This window comes from Hippopotamus amphibius, chromosome 2 (assembly GCF_030028045.1).
Source record: "Hippopotamus amphibius kiboko isolate mHipAmp2 chromosome 2, mHipAmp2.hap2, whole genome shotgun sequence".
Classification (NCBI taxonomy): Eukaryota; Metazoa; Chordata; class Mammalia; order Artiodactyla; family Hippopotamidae; genus Hippopotamus; species Hippopotamus amphibius.
In genome coordinates, this window is record NC_080187.1 from 98,960,092 (window position 1) to 98,980,260 (window position 20,169).

The 20,169-nt window shown below is 43.7% G+C and overlaps 1 protein-coding gene across 3 annotated transcripts in view; it reads left to right on the top strand.

Annotated features, from left to right (window-relative positions):
• Positions 1-20,169, top strand: part of LOC130845699 (histone-arginine methyltransferase CARM1-like) — a 272,068-nt gene that overhangs the window by 225,621 nt on the left and 26,278 nt on the right. The window contains exons 13-14 of one of the 3 annotated variants that reach the window (XM_057723290.1): positions 613-698; positions 1,559-2,037. The exons of 1 other annotated variant lie outside the window; for it this stretch is intronic. In XM_057723290.1, the coding sequence (XP_057579273.1) occupies positions 613-640 (28 nt within the window). In that variant the 3' untranslated portion in view covers positions 641-698; positions 1,559-2,037. Of the gene's footprint in view, positions 1-612; positions 699-1,558; positions 2,038-20,169 lie in introns of those variants that run through there. One more of the 3 variants, XM_057723292.1, reaches the window with a different exon arrangement.

Below are 20,169 nucleotides of genomic sequence, written 5' to 3' on the forward strand. Positions count from 1 at the left end.
ACAATTCATGAAAAGAGAAAAACGATCAATTGTCCTTTATCAAAATTAATAATGAATGAAAAAATAAGTCGCAAACTGGGTGAAAATATTTGGAAATCATATATCTGGAAAAAAAAAACTAGTATCCAGAATAAAAAAGGAGGTGTGATGTAATACTCTCAAAAATAATAAGAAAAATATTAAGAAAAGAATGAATTTTTTTAAAGAGCAAAAGATATGAACAGATACTTCATGGAAGACGATATAATAGCAAATAAGCACATGAAAAGATGTTCGACATCATCAGTCATTAGGGAAAATGCAAATAATAACCATGATGACGTACCCACTACACACCTATTAGAATGGCTAAAATAAGACACCAAGTGCTGAGGGAGATGTGGAGCTACTAGAACCCTCATTCGCTGCCGGTCAGAATACCAAATGGTACAGCCACTTTGGAAAACAGTTGAATAGTTTCTTCTATCGTTAAACATTCACTTACCGTATCACCCAGCAGTCTCACTCGTGTGTATTTACACAAGTGAAATGAAAACTATATTTGAGTGTTTCTTGTATCTTTATTTATAATCATGAAAAATTGGAAATAACTGGAATGTCTTTCAAATGGAGAATGAAGAACATCCCTACGATGGGATAATTTTCAGCGATCAAAGGAAATAAGTACTGATGCATGTAATAACATAGCCGAGTCTCAGGTATGTTGTGCTAAGTGAAAAAAAGCCAGACTCAAAAGGTTATATACTGTATGACTCCATTTCTGTGGCATTCTGGCAAAGGAGACACTGTGGATACAGGAAACAGATCAGAGCTGGGGTTGGGAGAGGGTTGGCTATCGAGGGGGTGTGGGAACATTGTGCAGGGCGATGGAACTCTTCTAGATCTTGATAGTAATCGTGGCAGTATGTCTTTATGCATTTGTTAAAACTTGCAGGGCTGGACACTAAAAAGGGTGAACTTTACTGTATCTATACAAATACGTTAATTATATAAAAACTTACAAGACTGAAAAAGGGATAGCAGAAGACAAACGGACAGAGTGACGTGCTCGACAGTGGCAAGGCCAGGGATTGGGGGTGGGTGTTATTTACGTGGCCTCTCCAAAGAGGCAGCCGCAGAGTGGAGACTTAAATGTCAGGAAGGAACCGGCCCGGGCAGATGTGCACACCGAACCTTCTGCAGGAGAGCAGGAAGGATAGAGGCCTGAGGCAAAAGGAGCCTATTGAGTAGCAAGAAAAGAGAGAAGTAAGTCGGGTGCTTAGTCTTTGCTATAAACCTACAAAAAAAGAAGAAAAAGTTTTTCAGTGAACAAGAATCTGGATCATCATCTCAGCTCTGAATTTAGGCTATGCATAATCAAACTCACTAAATATAGTGGGTAAATATAGATCTAAGACTGCCCATAAAAACCCCAGGGAAGGGCATGGGAGCGGGAAGACGGAAATAGGAGGGGGCGGGGAGGGAAGAGGGGATGTGAACGCGCAACCAGCTTGCCTTTAGCTTTGGATCTGGTGCAACTTATTTACTCAATGTCACAGAATCACCTTCTCTATTTTAGGTTTGCTTAGAAGATAGTGACAAGCCAAGCCATACGTAAATGAAGACCTGGGAAGTCCCTTGACATGCAAGTTCATCCTTCATGTTCCGAACATGCGTTCTAAATTTTACAAGGATGTTTACATTTATTTAAATCCCCCCCCCCACTTTAAAATGTGCATCCTAATTTTATTGACAAATCTGTTTCTTGGTGCTTCTTTACCTGGACTGGCCCTTTCCAGCTTTCTGCATGTAGTTGAAGAATAATTTTCTTTTTTGGTTTCTTTTTTTTTTTCTTTTTTTTTTCTTTTTTTTTTTTTTAAGTAAAGCCAAGAGTGTTGCTTTAATTTTTGAAGTATTTAAAAAAGAAATTGAACAAAATCCTACCTCATGTTTATAATGTATGCATATGTATGACATGACATAAAAGCATGTGAGGGGTGATGTATTTGCAGTTTTAATCTGTTCTTGCAAATGTTTTCAATAAATCAGCAGCTAGTGCCTAACTCAGCAATGTGGTAAAGAATTTTTGCCTCATTCGGGCCATGGAATGATATGATGTCAGGAATGTTCGTCATTGGCAACATTTGATGACTCTGTGGATAGTTAAGAAAATAAAGGTGGAACCTTTGTCAGTCCTCTTAGGTTTACATAAAAATGTACAGTGTGTGAGACACCAGTGAGCCTTCTCCTTGACTTTAAGGCATTTGTTATATGTCACACTTCAAGTGGTGATGAAAGATGATCTTTCCAAAGAGCGGGTTTTCCCTTGGCCCAAACAACCCTCATGAAAATGGATGTCACGTCGGCACCACAGTCTAATGAAGCCCAACAGGCAACCTGCTCACTCTGTGGGGGAAACCAGGATAAAGAGCAGCTCCATATTCTCCTCAGTCAGCCGGTCACCCACAGCCGTCAGCTTTCCACTCTGCTGCGTTCTCTCCTTCTGGTGACTCAGTTGGAAATAGCCTTCCCCTTCTATCCATTCCAACAGTCTTACTCCCATCACTGCAAGATTTCCTTGCAACCCACCCTCACCAGCGTGCCTCTCTAAAAGTACCCTTCCTACCTCTGATGTGTCTCCAGTCTTTCCCCTTCTCATACCCTTTTGTGCAGCATTTTATCACGTCATACCCTAAACACACACATCTTTCTCCTCTATTAACTAGTTCTTTGTGGGTTGGATCAGAGACCGATTCACTGTTTAATTTTCCACAATGTCTAACAGTACACCTAATGCATGGAAGGTGCTCAGTAAATGTACATTGATAAAATAAATTTATCCTGAAGATAAGAGTAATTGGAATTATGGAATCAGGGCTGACAGTGTTCTTCTTTTTAATCAGTTTTTTAATTGAAGGACAGTTGATTTACAATGTTGTGTTAATTTCTGCTGTACGGCAAAGTGATTCAGATATACACACACATACATTCTTTTTTTATATATTCTTTTCCATATGATTTATCATAGGATATTGAATATAGTTCCCTGTGCTATAAAGTAGGACCCTGTTGTTTATCCATTCTATATATAAAAGCTTACATCTGCTAACCCCAGCCTCCCACTCCATCCTGCTCAACCCCCTCCCCCTTGGCAACCACCAATCTGTTCTCTATGTCTGTGATTCCATTTCTGTTTCATAGACAGGTTCATTTGTGTCATATTTTAGATTACACATATAAGTGATATCATATGGTATTTGTCTTTCTCTTTCTGACTTACTTCATTTAGTATGATAATCTCTAGTTGCACCCGTGTTGCTGTAAATGACAGTATTTCATTCTTTTCTATGGCTGAGTAGTATTCCATTGTATATATATACACCATATTCTTTATTGATTCCTCTGTCAATGGACATTTAGGCTGTTTCCATGTCTTGGCTGTTGTGAATAGTGCTGCTATGAACATAGGGGTGCATGTATCTTTTTGAATTATGCTTTTGTGTGGATATATGCCGAGGATTGGGATTGCTGGATCATACAGTAGCTCTATTTTTAGTTTTCTGAGGAATCTCCATACTGTTTTCCACAGTGGCTGTACCAACTTACATTCCCACCAGCAGTGTGCTAGGATTCCCTTTTCTCCACACCCTCTCCAGCATTTGTTATTTGTACTCTTATTAATGATGCCCATCCTGACCAGTGTGAGGTGATACATCATTGTAATTTTGATTTGCATTTCTCTAATAATTAGCAATGTTGACCATCTTTTCATGTGCCTATTGACCATCTGTATGTCTTCTTTGGAGAAACTATTTAAATTTTCTACCCATTTTTCAATCGGGTTTGTTTTGTTGTTGTTGAGTTGTATGAGCTGTTTGTATATTTTGGAAGTTAATCCCTTATCTGTTACATCGTTTGCAAATATTTTCTCCCAGTCTGTAGGTTGTCTTTTCGTTTTGTTTATGGTTTCCTTTGCTGTGCAAAAGCTTGTAAGTTTCATTAGGTCCCATTTGTTTATTTTTGTTTTTATTTCTATTGCCTTGGGAGAGTAACCTAGGAAGATATTGGTACAATTTATGATGCCTGACACTGTTCTGATTGCTTTTCAAGAAACTTTAAACCCTGGATTAGAGAAACAGTATGGCTGCTGTCACTGCCTCCAACCACTCAGGGCAGACATTCATAATCAGTCCCGGCACTCTTCCCCACCAAACCCTGATGAGACCTCACAGTCCTTCTCAACCTGACACCCTAGGAAGCCATTGTCAGTCTATGGAAGTGGGCGTGAGAGATAAAACCCATGACTTTTAATGATTCAAAATGTTGATATTATTTCCCAGTCCTTAAACCATCCTAATGATCTATAATATTATGAATTTATAATTTTGCTGAAGCGCAAATTTGATACAGAACCTGCTACAGGGTGGATGTGAGCAAGTGTCTTTTTGTCAGTAACTCAGAGGATGCGCCTCTGTATAATCAATAACTATCCTTAAAAGCTGTTTGTCCTCATCTTCCCCTTACTGTTAGAAATTTGAGTAAGCTCTTAGTGTTAGTAAAAAATGATGTAGGGTAGAGCTTATTTTATTGGAGGAATTTAGTAACTTTACCACTTACTCCAGTCCTCTATCTATAGAATTATTAAGAATCAAAGGGAATTACTTATTAAGTGTTAATTTACTGTGTTTTATGGGGAAATTACATTAGCAAAGTATTTGCAAATTTGAAAGAGACCTCAAAGCATGTCCCCCTGTGAGTACCAAGAGTAGATTCTGAATTCAAGGAAACCTTGGAAATCTCTGTCTTTTATGATGCCATCACATCAATGATTAAGACAAGGCCAGGGCCCTAGAGGATCCTAGCAAGTTGGTCAGGAGCTGATGTCAGGAACTGCTTTGAGGTAGCCCGCATCTTGGGATGTGTGGCCAGGACAGCTGTGCGACTGGAGGTCAGACAGGCTAAGGAGCTCCAGGACAGACACCAAACAGTTGCTATAGAGGTGAAATTGTGCCTTTGACTGATAGTAACACGAGTCCCTGACTGAAAATAAACAGCAACTTTATCATATCGCAGAACAAGAAGTTCGGAGGAGGAGTGGCCTCCAGGATGGGTGACTCAGTGGCTCGGTGATTTCCTCAAGGACTGAGGTTCTTCCCTCCTCTGGCTCTGGCATCCTCCCTCATAGGTTGCCCCTTAGAGGCACAAGGTGACCTTGGACGTTACGGGAGTCACATCTACACACACCAGTGTCCAGAGTCATCAGAAGAGGCTGTCACTTCTGGTGTCTCCTCCTAAAGATAATGATAGTTCCCAGTTACTATGTGCCAGGCACTCTTCTAAGCACTTTTCAAACATTAATTTCGATCCTTACAACAGCCCTGCAGGGAGGTATTACTGTTAACCCCCTTGGACGGATGAGGAGATGGAGGCAGAAAGGTTAAGTAACTCCTGAGGACACACAGCTAGTAAGCGGTGGTGCCAGGATTGTGAACCAGGCAGTCCACTCCAGAGTCTGTGCTCTTAACCACAGAGCTCTCTGTCCTGCACGAAAGCCTTTCCAAAAGCAACCCACAGACGTGCCTTCACGCTTCCTTCCGTGGCCAGGCCTGAGTCACGTGCTCACCTCTAAACCAATCACTGACAAGAGACATGGGATTACTACACAGGGGCTAAGCTGATCGCGGTTTATCACTGAGCCAGAGATGGACTTACCTTTCCCAACGGACAGACCCTGAAAAATGTAGGGTTCTATTCCCCAAGAAGGGGAATGGACTTAAGGCAAGGAACCACTCTGAGCTGCTTCTGAGGGGCTGCCTACGAACAGCCCAGCTACACGGCTTGCAGGCGCTGTGAAGGTGGGAGCAGACCTCACAAATCTGCATATTCCCTGCAGGGCCTGGCATAGGGCCTGACTCATAGAACGTGTTCAAGAAACGTTTGTTCACTGTAATTGAATTTTCATTCTCAAGTCTAGTTAATTGGAGAGGTCAACAGTTGGCCATGCTCAAGGCAGGCAGATAATGCATTTTCACATTGATCTAGCAATCAAATGAATTCTGAGAAACTCCCCTTGCCATGCAAAATAGCATGAAATCACATATTAACATAGGTCAATGCAAAAGCCCAAACTTATTAAATTGTTAGTGTCTTGCACTCAGCACCCTTGAAAGCAACATTAATGTCACATATTATTATGACTTGACATTTCCACTATATTTAAAGAAACACATCAGAGAGCCATAGTCAGGCTACATACTTTGAACCATTTAGTGCACAAAGGAGATGCAGGGACCCAGCCGGGGGAGGTGAGTCAACCTCCCCTTTCATGAGCCTGTTGTTCCAACCCATGGTGGACAGGTGACTCCCAAGAGACGGCGGCGTCACAGGACCGAGACTGAGAGTGGGTGAGAAGGCCCACAGATTGGCCCACTGAACTCAGTCCCTGAGCGGGAACTGGCATTGCTCTTCCCCACCCCGAGGAGCAGCTGGACGCATGCCTGATTCCAACCTTACCTGTGCCTTGCCAGGCACCCCCCGGGGGACAGAGTGTAACAGAACTCAGGTCACGCCCACCTGGTTGCTACTGTGGTCAAAGGCACAGGGGCAGGGAGGGAGAGGCCAAGCAGAGCCTGGGGCTTAGTGGGTGAATCCCAGCGAGGCAGTGGGAAGCCGGGCCCCCCTGTGAGCCAAAGCTACCAGCCCCAGGTGCGTCCTCTGTTGTCCCAGCAAACTCCACTTACCAAACACAGATTCAGAGATAAAAGTATTAAGGATCTTAGGACAGCGAGTACAGAGCATTAAACCCCACACACTCTGAGCACAGGACCCTGTGCAACTGCTCTTATCACACCTCCCTGGCCGTAGAGTTGAGGTGTAGTGCTTTGCTCAGATGTGAGTATCTATCTGTGGAGAAGAGAGATGCCATTTTAAGTCGTGCTGTTATACAAAAGCTGGTTGAATACATGAGCTTATCTAAGGGGGTGGGGAAGGCATTAGACCGTGAAGAGGGCAATTGCTCCCTGTACAAGTGTTCATCCCAGCTTCCATTCATTGACTCCTCCCCAGATGTGTGCCGTGGTGACTTTGGACTTGATCCTGTAAACAGGGAACCAGGAGCCATTCCACATTTTTTAAGTGGAGGAGTGACACGATTAGATTTGTCTCAGACATGGATTTCTTTCGGGGCAGTGTGGAGGAGGAATCCCACTGACTCTAGGTAGGCAAATGAACTAAGTTCTACATCAATGATTACTGAAGGTAATATAATAGCACCGTGGTCAAAGGTACTAGAGGGCTCTTTAGTTACAGTATAGCTGAATTCAAATCCTGGTTCTGTCACTTACTGGATATATAAACTTGAGCCAGTCACCTGCCTTCTCTGAGATTCAGTTTCTGTATCTGCTAAAATGAAGTATCAATAATAACAACAGGGTTCTTGGTGGGGAGTGTTGAATGCAGTGATATGCATAAAGCACTTAACACAGTGCCTGCATCATTAAGTTTAGCTATCATCATATTTTATTACCATAGGAAATGGATTCTTATTGGTTTCTCTTCCCAGCTCCATGTTAATACCCTTCCTAAAACTTCTGTGATTCCAGTTATAAGAGGAAAAGGGGCACATGCCTGACGACCCCCATCTACCAGTCTTTCTCCTCTCTGGAACCTGTAATTCCTTGGGGCAGAAGGAGTGACTATTCCCTTCTCCTGCTATATAACCATATTCCTCTACCTCAGCACAGCAGTCTCAAAATCTAGCTGTCCAATATGGAGTAGCATCTTACCTGCTTTACAGAGGGAACTCTTGTCTGGGTCCCTTTTATAAAAAAGGAATTTAGAAAAATCCACTTTCTGTTCATAGCCTAATTTTAAACATACTGTGGTTAAAAGAAGTCATAGCTTGCATTTACTCATTGCTTCATTCATTCACCCTCTTGCCCTGGATCAAAAAGCCTATGTAAAGGATGGACTAAAGGGTGATGGTTTAAGGAAGAAATAAAAATATGTTGGTTTAACGTTTACAGCATATCGTCTCCATTGAAAACAAAATTCATCGTTGTTATATTAATATAAGTGAAGTAATGTGGAAATCCCACTTCTCTGTAACTCACCAGAATAGAGATCATTTGGGGGACACAACAAAAGCAGCTTTACCTTGGGAGCACCAGAGGCTACTGGCACTGTTTCCAAAGTATTAGGAAATACCTAGAAATTAGAATGAAAGAATGTGTGTATCAAAAAAAAAAAAAAAACACCTCCAGGGCCATGTTCCTTCAAAAATGGAGAGGTTAAACACCATGAGTTTTAGGATCAGAGACCAGCAAATTTAGGTTTTGCAATTTGGGAAAACCTGTGGGCAATTGGAACTGCCTTGCCAGGCCCACTGAATGATGCTACAAATGAGGTGCAGGCGTGTTGACCTCCTTGGCCCTAATGGTCAGTTAGAGACATTGGTGCTGGTCTAGGGTGGGCGATGGAGATGCAGATGGTCTCTGGGTGCTACTCCTCAAACTTTAATGTGCATAATGAATCCCCTGGAGATCTTGTTAAAACCAAGAATCTGATTCCATAGGTCTGGGGGTGTAACTCGAGATTCTATATTTCTAACACACTCCCCGGTGATGCCCGTGTTGCTGGCCGTGGACCACTCTTTGAGTAGTGAGGGAGCATACTCCGCTGGGTGGCTCTGTACCAAGGTAGCTTTGCTGCTGGTCCTGCTCTCACCTGGTGCTTCAGTACTTGTGCATTTCTATGTTGTGCATCAAACTGGTAACTGGGTCTCTTTCTTATTCAATTGTTAACAAATATCTGCAGATATTCTGTTACTATCGCAGAGATAATGAAGGTTTAAAGCAGAGGGGTGGTGTGATTGGATTTATCCCATGTACTGGTTCACTTTGGTTACATTTGATAGGCAGACAGGATGTGGGCAAGAATGGAAACAGGGAAATCAGTTAGGAAGCTGTTGCCGTAGAACAAATGAGTGGTGAGGAGTTAGGGCAAGGTTTTTGTTGGTGAAGATGCCGAGAAGTGACCAGATTCAGAATCTATTTTGGAGACAGTAGGAACAGAACTTGCCAATAGATTGGCTGTCAGTAGAAGATGGAAAGAAAAATCAAGGTCTACTCCCAGGTTTTTGGTCTGAGCAACAGAGGGCTGTTTAGTAAGATGGAGAAGCCTAGGGGAGGGACAGATTTGGGAGCAGAAATCAAGAGTTGTGGGCATGTTGGGGTGGAGATGGCCCCTTGTGTCGGAGGAGAGTTGAAAGCAGGCAGTTACACATGTGCATCTGGAACTCAGGGGAGTCCAATCTGGAGGTAGGGGCAGGAGAGCCACAGAGCACGCAGGTGGGAATTAAAGCACAGGCCTGGATGAGGCCCCTTGGAAGACAGTGTAGAGACGAGAAGAGAGCCTGAGCAGAGAACTCTAACATTGAAATGTTGGAGAGAGTAGAAAGGGTCAGCCAAAGAGCCTGAGCAGTTTGCCCAGTAGAGTAAGAGGAACAAGTGACAGAACAAAAGAAGAAATTGCCTCAAGGGTGAGGGATGAACAGTTTGTGTCAAATGTGGCTATGAGGTCAAATATGATGGGAACAGACTTGGCCCCTGGGATAAGTGACATGGAAGTTATCAGTGGCCGTGACAAGAGCCATTTCAGGGGTGAAGAGTGAAGGGGAGGATGACAAAGTGGAGAAAATATATCTAGACAGTTCTTCCCAGGAGCTGTGAGACAGGAGCAGAGACATGGGGTGAAAGCTGGGTCCCTCTATCTGAATCTCTGCCTTGACAGCATGGATAGCACCTCGTGTTCTCCTTGGACTTGGGGCACAGCTTGGTCTTCATGGACTACTTGTAGGCTGGAGTCTTTTTCTGAAAGTTAGCCCCACATCTGGGAATGTACAACTGTCTGCCCGACGACCCTGAGGACGAGTTTCTGCCCACTAGAGCCTTCATTTAAAGTAAGAGTAAACCATGTACCCAGGAGAGATGTGGACAAAAAGAGAAAGAAAAAAGTCTTTTGTTTCTTTTTTTAAATTCAATTATAGTTGATTTACAATATTGTGTTAGTTTCTGGTGTATAGCAAAGTGATTCAGTTATACATACATACTCTCTTTCCCATTATGGTTTATTACAGGATATTGAATATAGTTCCCCGTGCTGTACAGTAGGACCTTGTTATCTGTTTTATATACAGTAGTTTGTATCTGCTAATCCCAAACTCCTAATTTATTCCTCTCCCTCCCCTTTCCCCTTTGGTAACCATAAGTTTGTTTTCTATGTCTGTGAGACTGTTTCTGTTTCATAAATAAATTCATTTGTGTCATATTTTAGATTCCACATGTAAATGATATCACATGATATTTGTCTTTCTAAGTTAAGTCTTTCCTTACAAAACCAGAAAAGTTTTATGTAGTGGATGGCAGTCAGTGACAATGCTGGATCTTCAGAAAACATGACCAGCCAAATGATGAGGGCTGAAGGTAAGAAATCAGAGACCTGTCATCATCAGCCATTATAGATAAGGTGACAGATGGCCACAATGCTAGCAGTTATTTAAATTTAATTGTGGAATTGTCAATACATTCACACGGTTCAAAATTCAAAAGGTAAAAAGAATGTACAGTGGAGTCTCCATCTGAGCCTTGTCCCCAGCCTGCCAGTTCTTGTCCCCTAAGTCAATTAAAGTTGTAAGTTTCTTGTCCGTCCTTCCATACACACATGCAGATACACGTGCATCTTCCTTTTCTCCACCTTTTGGCACAAGTGGTATTATAGCCAACATACGATTCTGCATCTACAAAGCTAGGAATTTGGTAACATGGAGAGAAGTGGATTTTTGCAGCTTCCCCTAACAGCTACAAAATTCATGATAAACATTTTTTAGGAAAGCAGTTTTTCATTAGGTAGTAGGCATGAAAAATGAAGCCTAAATTGAGTTCTTATGTGTCTGGGAGCATCATTTGAATGGGGCGGACCTGTAAGGAGGTGGAAGGTGCCTGAGAGGATGAGGTAGGAGATGTGACATTTGTGCCTAAGAATTCTCATACAAGTGCCTGGGACGGTCATGGAGCCTTGCCATCACTGACGTGTGTGCTTGCCATCACCCCAACACTCCAGCACTTCTGGGAAGGCTCTGCCCTCCTGCCAGCACACCCACGGGGGTCCTTGGCTGACTCCCTCTGAAGTCAATCAGCTACGAAGATCACCACCTGTTCCCTGTCAAAATTGGCCTTGTATCGCCAGCGCCTCTCTCTTAGAGGGCTGGCTATCCTTGCAATGAGTCCGTCAGGATTTACCATGTGACCAGATCTCTGTGCTCCTGGCTTGAGGTCCCACCACCAGCTGCATATCTGAGCTCCTCTCCTAGCAGGGGGCATGTGCCTCTTGAATGTGAATCAATTCTAATATTTTAAAAAAAACAGGACCCAGTTTTTTAAATTACCATCTGACATGCCAAGTGAAGTGAAGCTCATTTTCAGATGATTCCCAGCTGTCATAATAGCATTGTGCCTGGATGGCTCAGTCATCACAGAAGCAAGGAGGGCAATTTTATTTCAAATTTAACCTGATAACGGGAATTGTGATTAGAAATCAACTTGAGATATTTAGAGCAGCTACTTAAAATCACATCAATTAACATTTGTCCATTGCTTTACTGTTTGTTTGGGTTTTTTCATGTTTATTTATTTATTTAGGCTGCACAGGTCTTTGCTCTGGCATGCGGGATCTTTAGTTGCAGCATGTGGAATCCTTTTTTTTTTTTCAGCTGCAGCATGCAGGCTTCTTAGTTGTGGCAAGCATGTGGGATCTAGTTCTCTGACCAGAAATCACACCCGGGCCCCCTGCATTGGGAGTGCAGAGTCTTACCCACTGAACCACCAGGGAAGTCCCCATTGCTTTACTGGTTGGTTTGTTTGTTTTGTTTTTTAAAGAGTTTTATGGAGGTATAACTGACATACAATAAACTGCATATATTTAAAGTGTACAATTTGATATTTGTTTTCTTATTAGTAATGTATATATGGCAATCCCAATCTCCCAATTCATCCCACCCCAATCCACTTGTCCTCCCACTTTCCCCCTTGGTGTCCATATGTTTGTTCTCTGTGTCTGTGTCTCTATTTCTGCCTTGCAAACTGGTTGATCTTTACAATTTTTCTAGATTCCACATATATGCGTTAATATACGATATTTGTTTTTTCCCTTTCTGACTTACTTCACTCTGTATGACAGTATCTAGGTCCATCCATGTCTCTGCAAATGACCCAATTTCATTCCTTTTTATGGCTGAGTAATATTCCATTGTATATATGTACCACATCTTCTTTTATCCATTCATTGATTGGTGGACATTTAGGTTGCTTCCATGTCCTGGCTATTGTAAATAGTGCTGTAATGAACATTGGAGTGCCTGTGTCTTTTTGAATTATGGTGTTCTCTGGGTATATGCCCAGGAGTGGGATTGCTGGGTCATATGGTAATTCTATTTTTAGTTTTTCAAGGGACCTCCATACTGTTCTCACTAGTGGCTGTATCAATTTACATTCCCACCAACAGTGCAAGAGGGTTGCCTTTTCTCCACACCCTCTCCAGCATTTACTGTTTGTAGATTTTCTGATGATGCCCATTCTAACCGATGTGAAGTGATACCTCATTGTAGTTTTGATTTGAATTTCTCTAATAATTAGTGATTTTGAGCAGCTTTTATGTGCCTCTTGGCCATCCGTATATCTTCTTTGGAGAACTGCCTATTTAGGTCTTCTGCCCATTTTTTGATTGGGTTGTTTGTTTTCTTGATATTGAGCTGCATGAACTGTCTGTATGTTTTGGAGATTAATCCCTTGTGCATTGATTTGTTTGCAAATATTTTCTCCCATTCTGAGGGTTGTCTTTTTGTCTTGTTTATAGTTTCCTTTGCTGTGCAGAAGCTTTGAAGTTTCATTAGGTCCCACTTGTTTATTTTTGTTTTTATTTCCATTACTCTAGGAGGTGGGTCAAAAAAGATCTTGCTGTGATTTATGTCAAAGAGTGTTCTTTCTATGTTTTCCTCTAAGAGTTTTATAGTGCCTGGCCTTAATTTAGGTCTTTAATCTATTTTGAGTCTTTTTGTGTATGGTGCTAGGGACCCATTGCTTTACTGCTGATAAAGCACTTTCATGTACACTGTCATCATATTTGTTAGGGAGTGGTGATGACTCCAAGGAGAGAACAAAACTGAAGTATTTTACTGCCTAAGCTTAGAAACAGGGAGCAAACGGGTTCTTACGAAAGGAAATAGCAAAAGCAGACCACAGAGCTAAGCACAAAAGAATAAGCATTACCAGCACCAAACCCAGAGAGGCTGAGATGAAAACAATGCCAATTCAAGATAGACATATCACGGGAGGAGGGTCAAGCCAAACTGAGCTCCTATAACAAAGCAAAGTGTCAGGATGGAGGGCTGTTAGACAACTGTTTGGCCAAAGTAAGTTGCTTGTTCTTTTATTTATCGCATGTGTAATACATAGCTTTGTATTAAAATACCACAACTGCAGATAAACCAAAAGAAAATAGCAGTATATTTTAGGCTTCTCTGTCTAGTCTCTCTTGTGGCCACATTCTTGGACGTATTTGCCTGACTGTCATCTCCACTGATACCCCTAATTTGCTGCTTCGTTCCTTGTTTCCCTGTAAAGTCTTTACCAACGTGCTGTCTCTTCCAGCAGTTTGGGAATCAACATAGTCCTAGCTGTTGATGACTCAGGAATGGGCTTAATTGATGATAACTGCATGTCCTGGAGGGTTGGAACTCATAGTTATCGTTTGTCTCAGAAGCTGAAGTGCACACTATATCCATATAAATTGTGAGAGAATGCGGCTTGATGAATGCCAAGCGAAAGCATGATTCACCACATCTGGCAATTTTGATTTGCTAATTGTGAATAAATATTTTCTTTATGGTACCTTCCCCAGAGTCTTGCGGAACTGGCTTGGACACATTTTTGTGTTTCTACTCCCCACCTTCACTCCGTTTGCCTATTAGTTTCCCCTGCATACAGTAGGTACTCAATACATATTTACTGAATGAAAGTTCTCTTTCTTAGAGCGTGATGAATGTGCTGAATGTGTTCAGAAGGCTTTGTTTCTCACAAACTCCTCCTGTTCAAAGTGATTGTCCTGGTGAGGAAATGAGAGCTGAACTGTTGAAAAGACTGATTCTCCCCGCTGGGGGGAAATGTGTGGTAAGGTGTGAGGGTTAAGGGCATCACTACGGTGTGAGTATGAGTGTATGCGTGTGTGTAGGTATCATTACTTTAGTCCTGGACTATGGAAGTTCCCTTCCACAGTGACCCTTCTCACCAGCAGCCAGCATTCGAAATTCTTTCTTTTCTGACAGTTCTCTTCTCATGACTCCCTTCCCTCCATAGCTCATCCATCTGATTACAGGTGTACCCAAATGCCTCGAGTGACGATGGGCAGGATGCAAGGTAGAGATGAGCTCTCCAGAATGCAGACCAGGATGGACAAGAGAATGGAACAAGAGAATGGAACAAGGGTGGGAAATTTGCCAAGAAGATTAACACTGGCCTAGCGTTTCTGGAACACACTCGAGGAAAGGTCTAATAGGGCTAAGCCTGCAGTTACCCCAAACACTGTCCTGGCTCAGAGATGAGGAGAGTGGGGGGGATGGGACACAGAAGGCAGGAGAGGAGAATGAGAGCAAAGGGAAGCTGAATTAGACGGGGAAGAGGAGAGAGGGGAGTTGTGAGTGGAATCAACAGAAACAGTAAGAATTTATCAGTAGCCCTTTTCCCAGGTGGCTGTTAAGGAGTATCCCTGTCTATATATCTATCCTTCCATCTACTCATCTATCCAGCTATCCTGCCTTTTTCCAAAAAGATTTAAGTGGCTTTCCAAGGCTAAGTTGTATATGATGATGTAGTGTAAACTATAACTGGGTGGAATAACAAACAAAACGGAGCCAGGAGCGGGGCTGACCGCACATGTACTGGGCTGGTTGGCTTTGCCTCTACCAGGGGCTGCCTGTGATAGTCAAGCCAGTGACACACACCGAACTACAGTGAGCATCTTGCTAAGCCTGGAGCTCTGGCCTGTGACGTGTGTCTTCCTCTGGTCATGTCTTGTGTGGACTTAGCACGCCCGGTTGGGCCTTGTAGGGTGGCCTCTCTATGCCACGGGTGGCAGAGGAAAGGCAGACCTAAATGTGATTGTGGGGGATTGTCTATGTTCAAACCCAAAAGCAATGACTGCTTCACTCTCATAAGGCAAATTAGCAAAAAGAATCCACCCAGCTATAGAAAATACCTTGTCAAGAGTTATAAAACAACATTCATTATTTCAGAGTTCAAAAAAACAGCCAATTTTAAAAGCTTTTTTTGAGTTAAGAAAAAAAATGGCACTAAAATCCTGTTGACAGGGCCTGGGAGATTCTTTTCTTAGCTGACATCTCCCTCTACTGACAGTACCTTCTCTCACTTTTCCCTCGCAACACAGCAGGGAAGTCCTTTGAAAGTGACAGGACGGTGAAATGCCTTTAAGTCCTTGCTTACAGATTGAGGAGGACCGGTGGGGGCGGGGGAGGGGGAGGGGGAGATCATAGGTTCCACTTGAGACGGGGAATTGGAGCCGTCCAAGTTCAGGCAGCAACAGAATACACCTGTCTGGAGCTCAGAAGCGAGACCTCAGATGAAAGTAGCAGAGTGGCCAGTGGGAATGAATGAAAGAAAGGAGGAGGAGGAGGTGCAGGATGCCTGGACCTTGAGAGTCTCTCAGACAGAAAGGGAGTGAAGATGGATAAGAGCAAAGCAGCCTAAATTCAGTTGTTCATTCCCCTGAAGGCCTTTTCCCAGCCGCCCATCTTGGCTTATTGAAACCCAGTGTTGGGAAACTCACTCCTTCATTGTCAAGAATTGTTTGACAATGTTTATTGTTAGAAAGTTATTACTTATAATGAGTTGGAATCTGCTTCCCCACAATCTCCATCCTTTTTTATCATCCTGCCATTCTGTGCTATAAAGATAGAATCTGTCACCTCACACGTTTTCCCAACAAATGCTTCCCCACGAGAATCTTACGAGGAAAATATGGCTAAATGGTTCAATTACCCAGTTCAAGGTCTATTCTCTTCCTCCCCCACCTCCTATAGGCCCTTGAGAGCAAAGGTTCCCCTCCCTCCCCAGCCTCCAACCTAGCAAACAGTTTTAGGGAGGTTTTCTCTTGTACTAAGGGCTTCACTTCCATGATCTCTTTAGACATCGTGTCAGTTGGGTGAGCGAGGCATTAGCACATCACCATTTACAGATGAGAAAGCTGAGGCTCAGAGACAGAGGGCGCTTGCACAGAGCCACGCACCAAGTGTAGGTAGAGCCCAGCTTGACATCCCCGTCTAATAATCAAAGCCTGGGCCCTTAAATCAATGTGATTCTGCCTATTTTGTCTCTAGACAGCATGGGGTATAGAAAAAGCCCGTAGTGTTGCCCACTGGACTGAACCAAAGTGATAACAGCTACTTGAAAATTGGTAATTTGGGGGTCACAGGGCTTATGGATAATACAGTTACGCCTTTGTCCCTGGACCCGAGTTTCTTCCCAACTGATGCTACTGACTCTTCCTCATCTCAGTGTCAGAGTCCGCGGAGCCTCCCTCCTCTCCAGGTTTATTCCATCAGCTTAGCGGCTCCAACGATGACGCCTATTTGACTCCACTGTGGCGCAGGCGCCCTCCAGCCCTCTCCACTCAGCGCTCATCCGTGAGAACTCCTCCTACTAAAGTATTGGTCAGTCCTTCCAACACCCATTTTTTCTGGATTCCTCCAGAGGACAACAGATTCCTGCTGGCCATATGTTGGATGCAGTTGGCTCCCTGCCAACCAGCTCTGAGACCTCAGTAAGTTACTGAATTCCTTTGACTCTTGAGTTTCTTACCTTTAAAAAGGGAACGAGTACTTGATGATATGTTGTGAGTTTAACTGAGAATGTAAGTGAAATGTCCAACACAGTGCCTGACCCCACGTCACATCTACTCGAAAGTAGTAGCTGTCATCAGTCTGCGGTGGGAATTGAAAAATGTGTGATTGTTCTTTCTACCTGGAGAGTGGAAACAAATAGAGGAAATGCAGGCGGCAAAGGGAGAGCGAAGTCCTGGGGATCAGAGAGCGAATAAAATGCACGGTGCTGGGGGCCACAGAAAGAGAAGGTGTTTTCCTCAGGTCCTGGTTCCTAGTGGACGTTCAAGAGTCTCTGTCTTGCATTTGACAAAGAGATGCAGGGGGTTTTCAAGACTTGTGTCTGTGGAGCAGTGGGGATAAAGACAGATGGCAGAGAAGCAGAGCAAGGTCTAAAGGAAATAAAAGCGGTACTGAAGACGCCTTATAAAGTGTGGCAGGAGAAGAAAGCAGAGAAGAGAGGCGGCAGTCCGAGGGCAATGGGTTATGCCAGGTAGATGACTGATAAATATTCACTGAGGATTTATCAGGGGGCTGAGAGAGCGACTGAGTGAGGGAAGATGCTTGAGGTTTGACTAAATGTCTTTTATAATGTTGACATTGTTTAGTCTGCGCACCTTTATGCCTTTCTGGTAATACTGGTGGGAGAGAAATTGGGAGGATTATACAATATTTTCAGGCCCCCAAAGCACATCTTTACCAAAAGCATTAGGTAAAAATCCTTTCACCTGCTACCATCTTGCAGATTCTGCCTCGGTTAATCTGGGTGGGGCCTGAAGAGTCTCTGCTTTTAACAAGCTCCCTGTTGGCACTGCTCTCTGTGCTGCTGGGCACCAGGATGACGGGCCACACTTTGGGTACAAGACCAGAGCATATCTGAGCCTGGCGTGCCCACACCCACCACTGTGACGCTGGGTGGGTACTTGAGACACTCCTGGGGTCAGTTCAGTTCTAGCGCTGGTCTCCTCCCCTTTGCCCCGCCCCACGACCAACCCCCACCAGGAAAACGCAATAAGTAGAAATTCAGTAACAACAGTTGCTTAGAATCTTGAATTCACAGCTTCCAAATATTTTCCCTCTATTTACTTTGGGGGAGAAAATGATTTTTCTTCATTTTTGAATCTCAGAATTCTTGACTTTTTTTTTTTTTTTTTTTTTGACCTTCATGGTTTGGCACAAACCCACTTTTGTTGATTTGGTATTTCCTCTGTGGATAAACTTTCTGGCTTTGCAAAAAGCCTCCTTCTTTTATGAGGCACTTTTAACCTGCAGGATTTCCATTTAGCTTAATTGGCATATTTATGTATTGAGATGGGTGCCTAGAGGGCTCGGGCCACAGCATCTTTTGTATAAATCGAAAAAAATGAAATGAGCTGTTCTCACAGTTGTGTGCCCTTCCGTCATGGAGTGCAGTAAAAGGCTCATCATTTACAGGCCGTGAAAGCTCGGGAAGATCAATAGGCAGAATGCAACCCAGAGTCATTTAGAAAAGCAAAACGCGGGTTTTCAAAGCCCAATTATTTCAGGAGCTTGGCCATCACTAATTCCCTGTTAAATCCTTCCCGGGCCCTCATTGCGTGTGGATGTGAAGGAATGGCCTTCTCCAGTCCTGCTGACTCGTGCTCCTCAAGTGAAGCTGGGGAGCCTTCTCCTGAGGGTCAGACTCTCTGTAAAGCGTGAGGAGCTGACTGCTCCCCACAAGCCCCCACGGACGGCAAGCCCAGATGCAGACTGTCCCTCTTCAGGGCCCTTCTGGAGCCTGGCATGCTTTGAAGGCAAGTGTGGGAATGGATTCTTCTTGGTTTCATACAGCTATGGTTAATGGCTTATCGATTTTTAGACAGTCTGCCCCCGCTCGGCATGTCTATTAAGTCTCTATTAAGATGGTCAGAGGCGAGAGAAGGTCAGAGGGCCTGGCCCACGAGCCTGGCTTTCCTCCAAGCCAGACCGAGAAAGGTCTCCTTAACAAGAGTTCTTATGACCCCCTGAAGACTCGAGAAAGAAAGAGGGACCTTCTGGTGGATACTGAAAGAATTTGGCCTCTAGGCTCAAGAAGGCGTATTTTACAAGTGATAGCAGAGGAGCACAAATGCCCTGCTTCCATGGGTTCATAAAAATAGATACACGGGAACCAGCTGCCCTTGGAGGTTTTCGCTTCTGCGACAGTGACAATATGGGTGGACTGGTGGTCTTAGACACTGTGAATTTGACCTTATTCGGGAAAGGGGTCTTTTAAAAAAATTTTTTTTAAATTTTAAGTCGAAGTATAGTTGATTTACAATGTTGTGTTAGTTTCAGGTATACAGCAAAGTGAGTCAGTTATACATATATACATATATGTATATATGTGAAGAATCTTTTTCAGAGTCTTTCCTCTTATAGATTATTATAAAATATTGAGTAGAGTTCTCTGTGCTTTGCAGTAGGTCCTTGGGAAAGGGGTCTTTCCAGATATAATTAAGGATCTCTAGATGGGTTCTTCCTAGATTATCTTAGTGGGCCCTAAATCCAGTGACGTGTCCTTACAGGAAGAGGAGAGGCCACAGACACAGGGGAAAAGGCCACGTGAAGACGGTGGCAGAGATGGCAGTGATGTAGCTACAAACCAGAGGTGCCCACGGATCTCCAGAAGCCACCGGAAACTAGGAGCGAGGCAGGAGATGGGCTCTCGCTCGGAGCCTTCAGCAGGAACCAATCTTACCAACAGCTTGCGTTTGGACTTCCGGCCTCTAGAACTATGAGAGGATACATTTCTGCTGTCTTAAGCCACCAAGTTTGTGGTCACTGGTTATGGCAGCCCTAGGAAACCCATGCAATGACCACCCACCCAGGCTGCTGGCCCCTCCTCCAGAATCAACCCTGGAGTCACTCTAGGACCAAGAAGAAACACGGATTCTCGAAACTAGTGATGAAAAATACAAGCTGCCTCTGAGGGGACTGAAGCTTGCCTGGGTTTGTGGGAGGACCAGCGGGAGGCTGCAGCCAGAAGGTGGCCTGAGGCCGCTGTGAGAAGAGAAGTTGGAGGAAAGCCTATGCATTTGCCCTTCCTGTCGTCTGGGTAGCTTGGAGAAATCGCTGACCTACCCTTCAGGCTTCCTCTGTCAGTGTAACGGGGACGCAGACCCCAAAGCCTCGCAGGGTAAGGTATTGCAGGAAAGGAGCTACAGGACAGGGCAGTCTTGAAGGATTCCCTCCTCTCCTCCTCAGCCTCCACCCCAGAGCGGCTGCTTATGACGTAGTGAGGA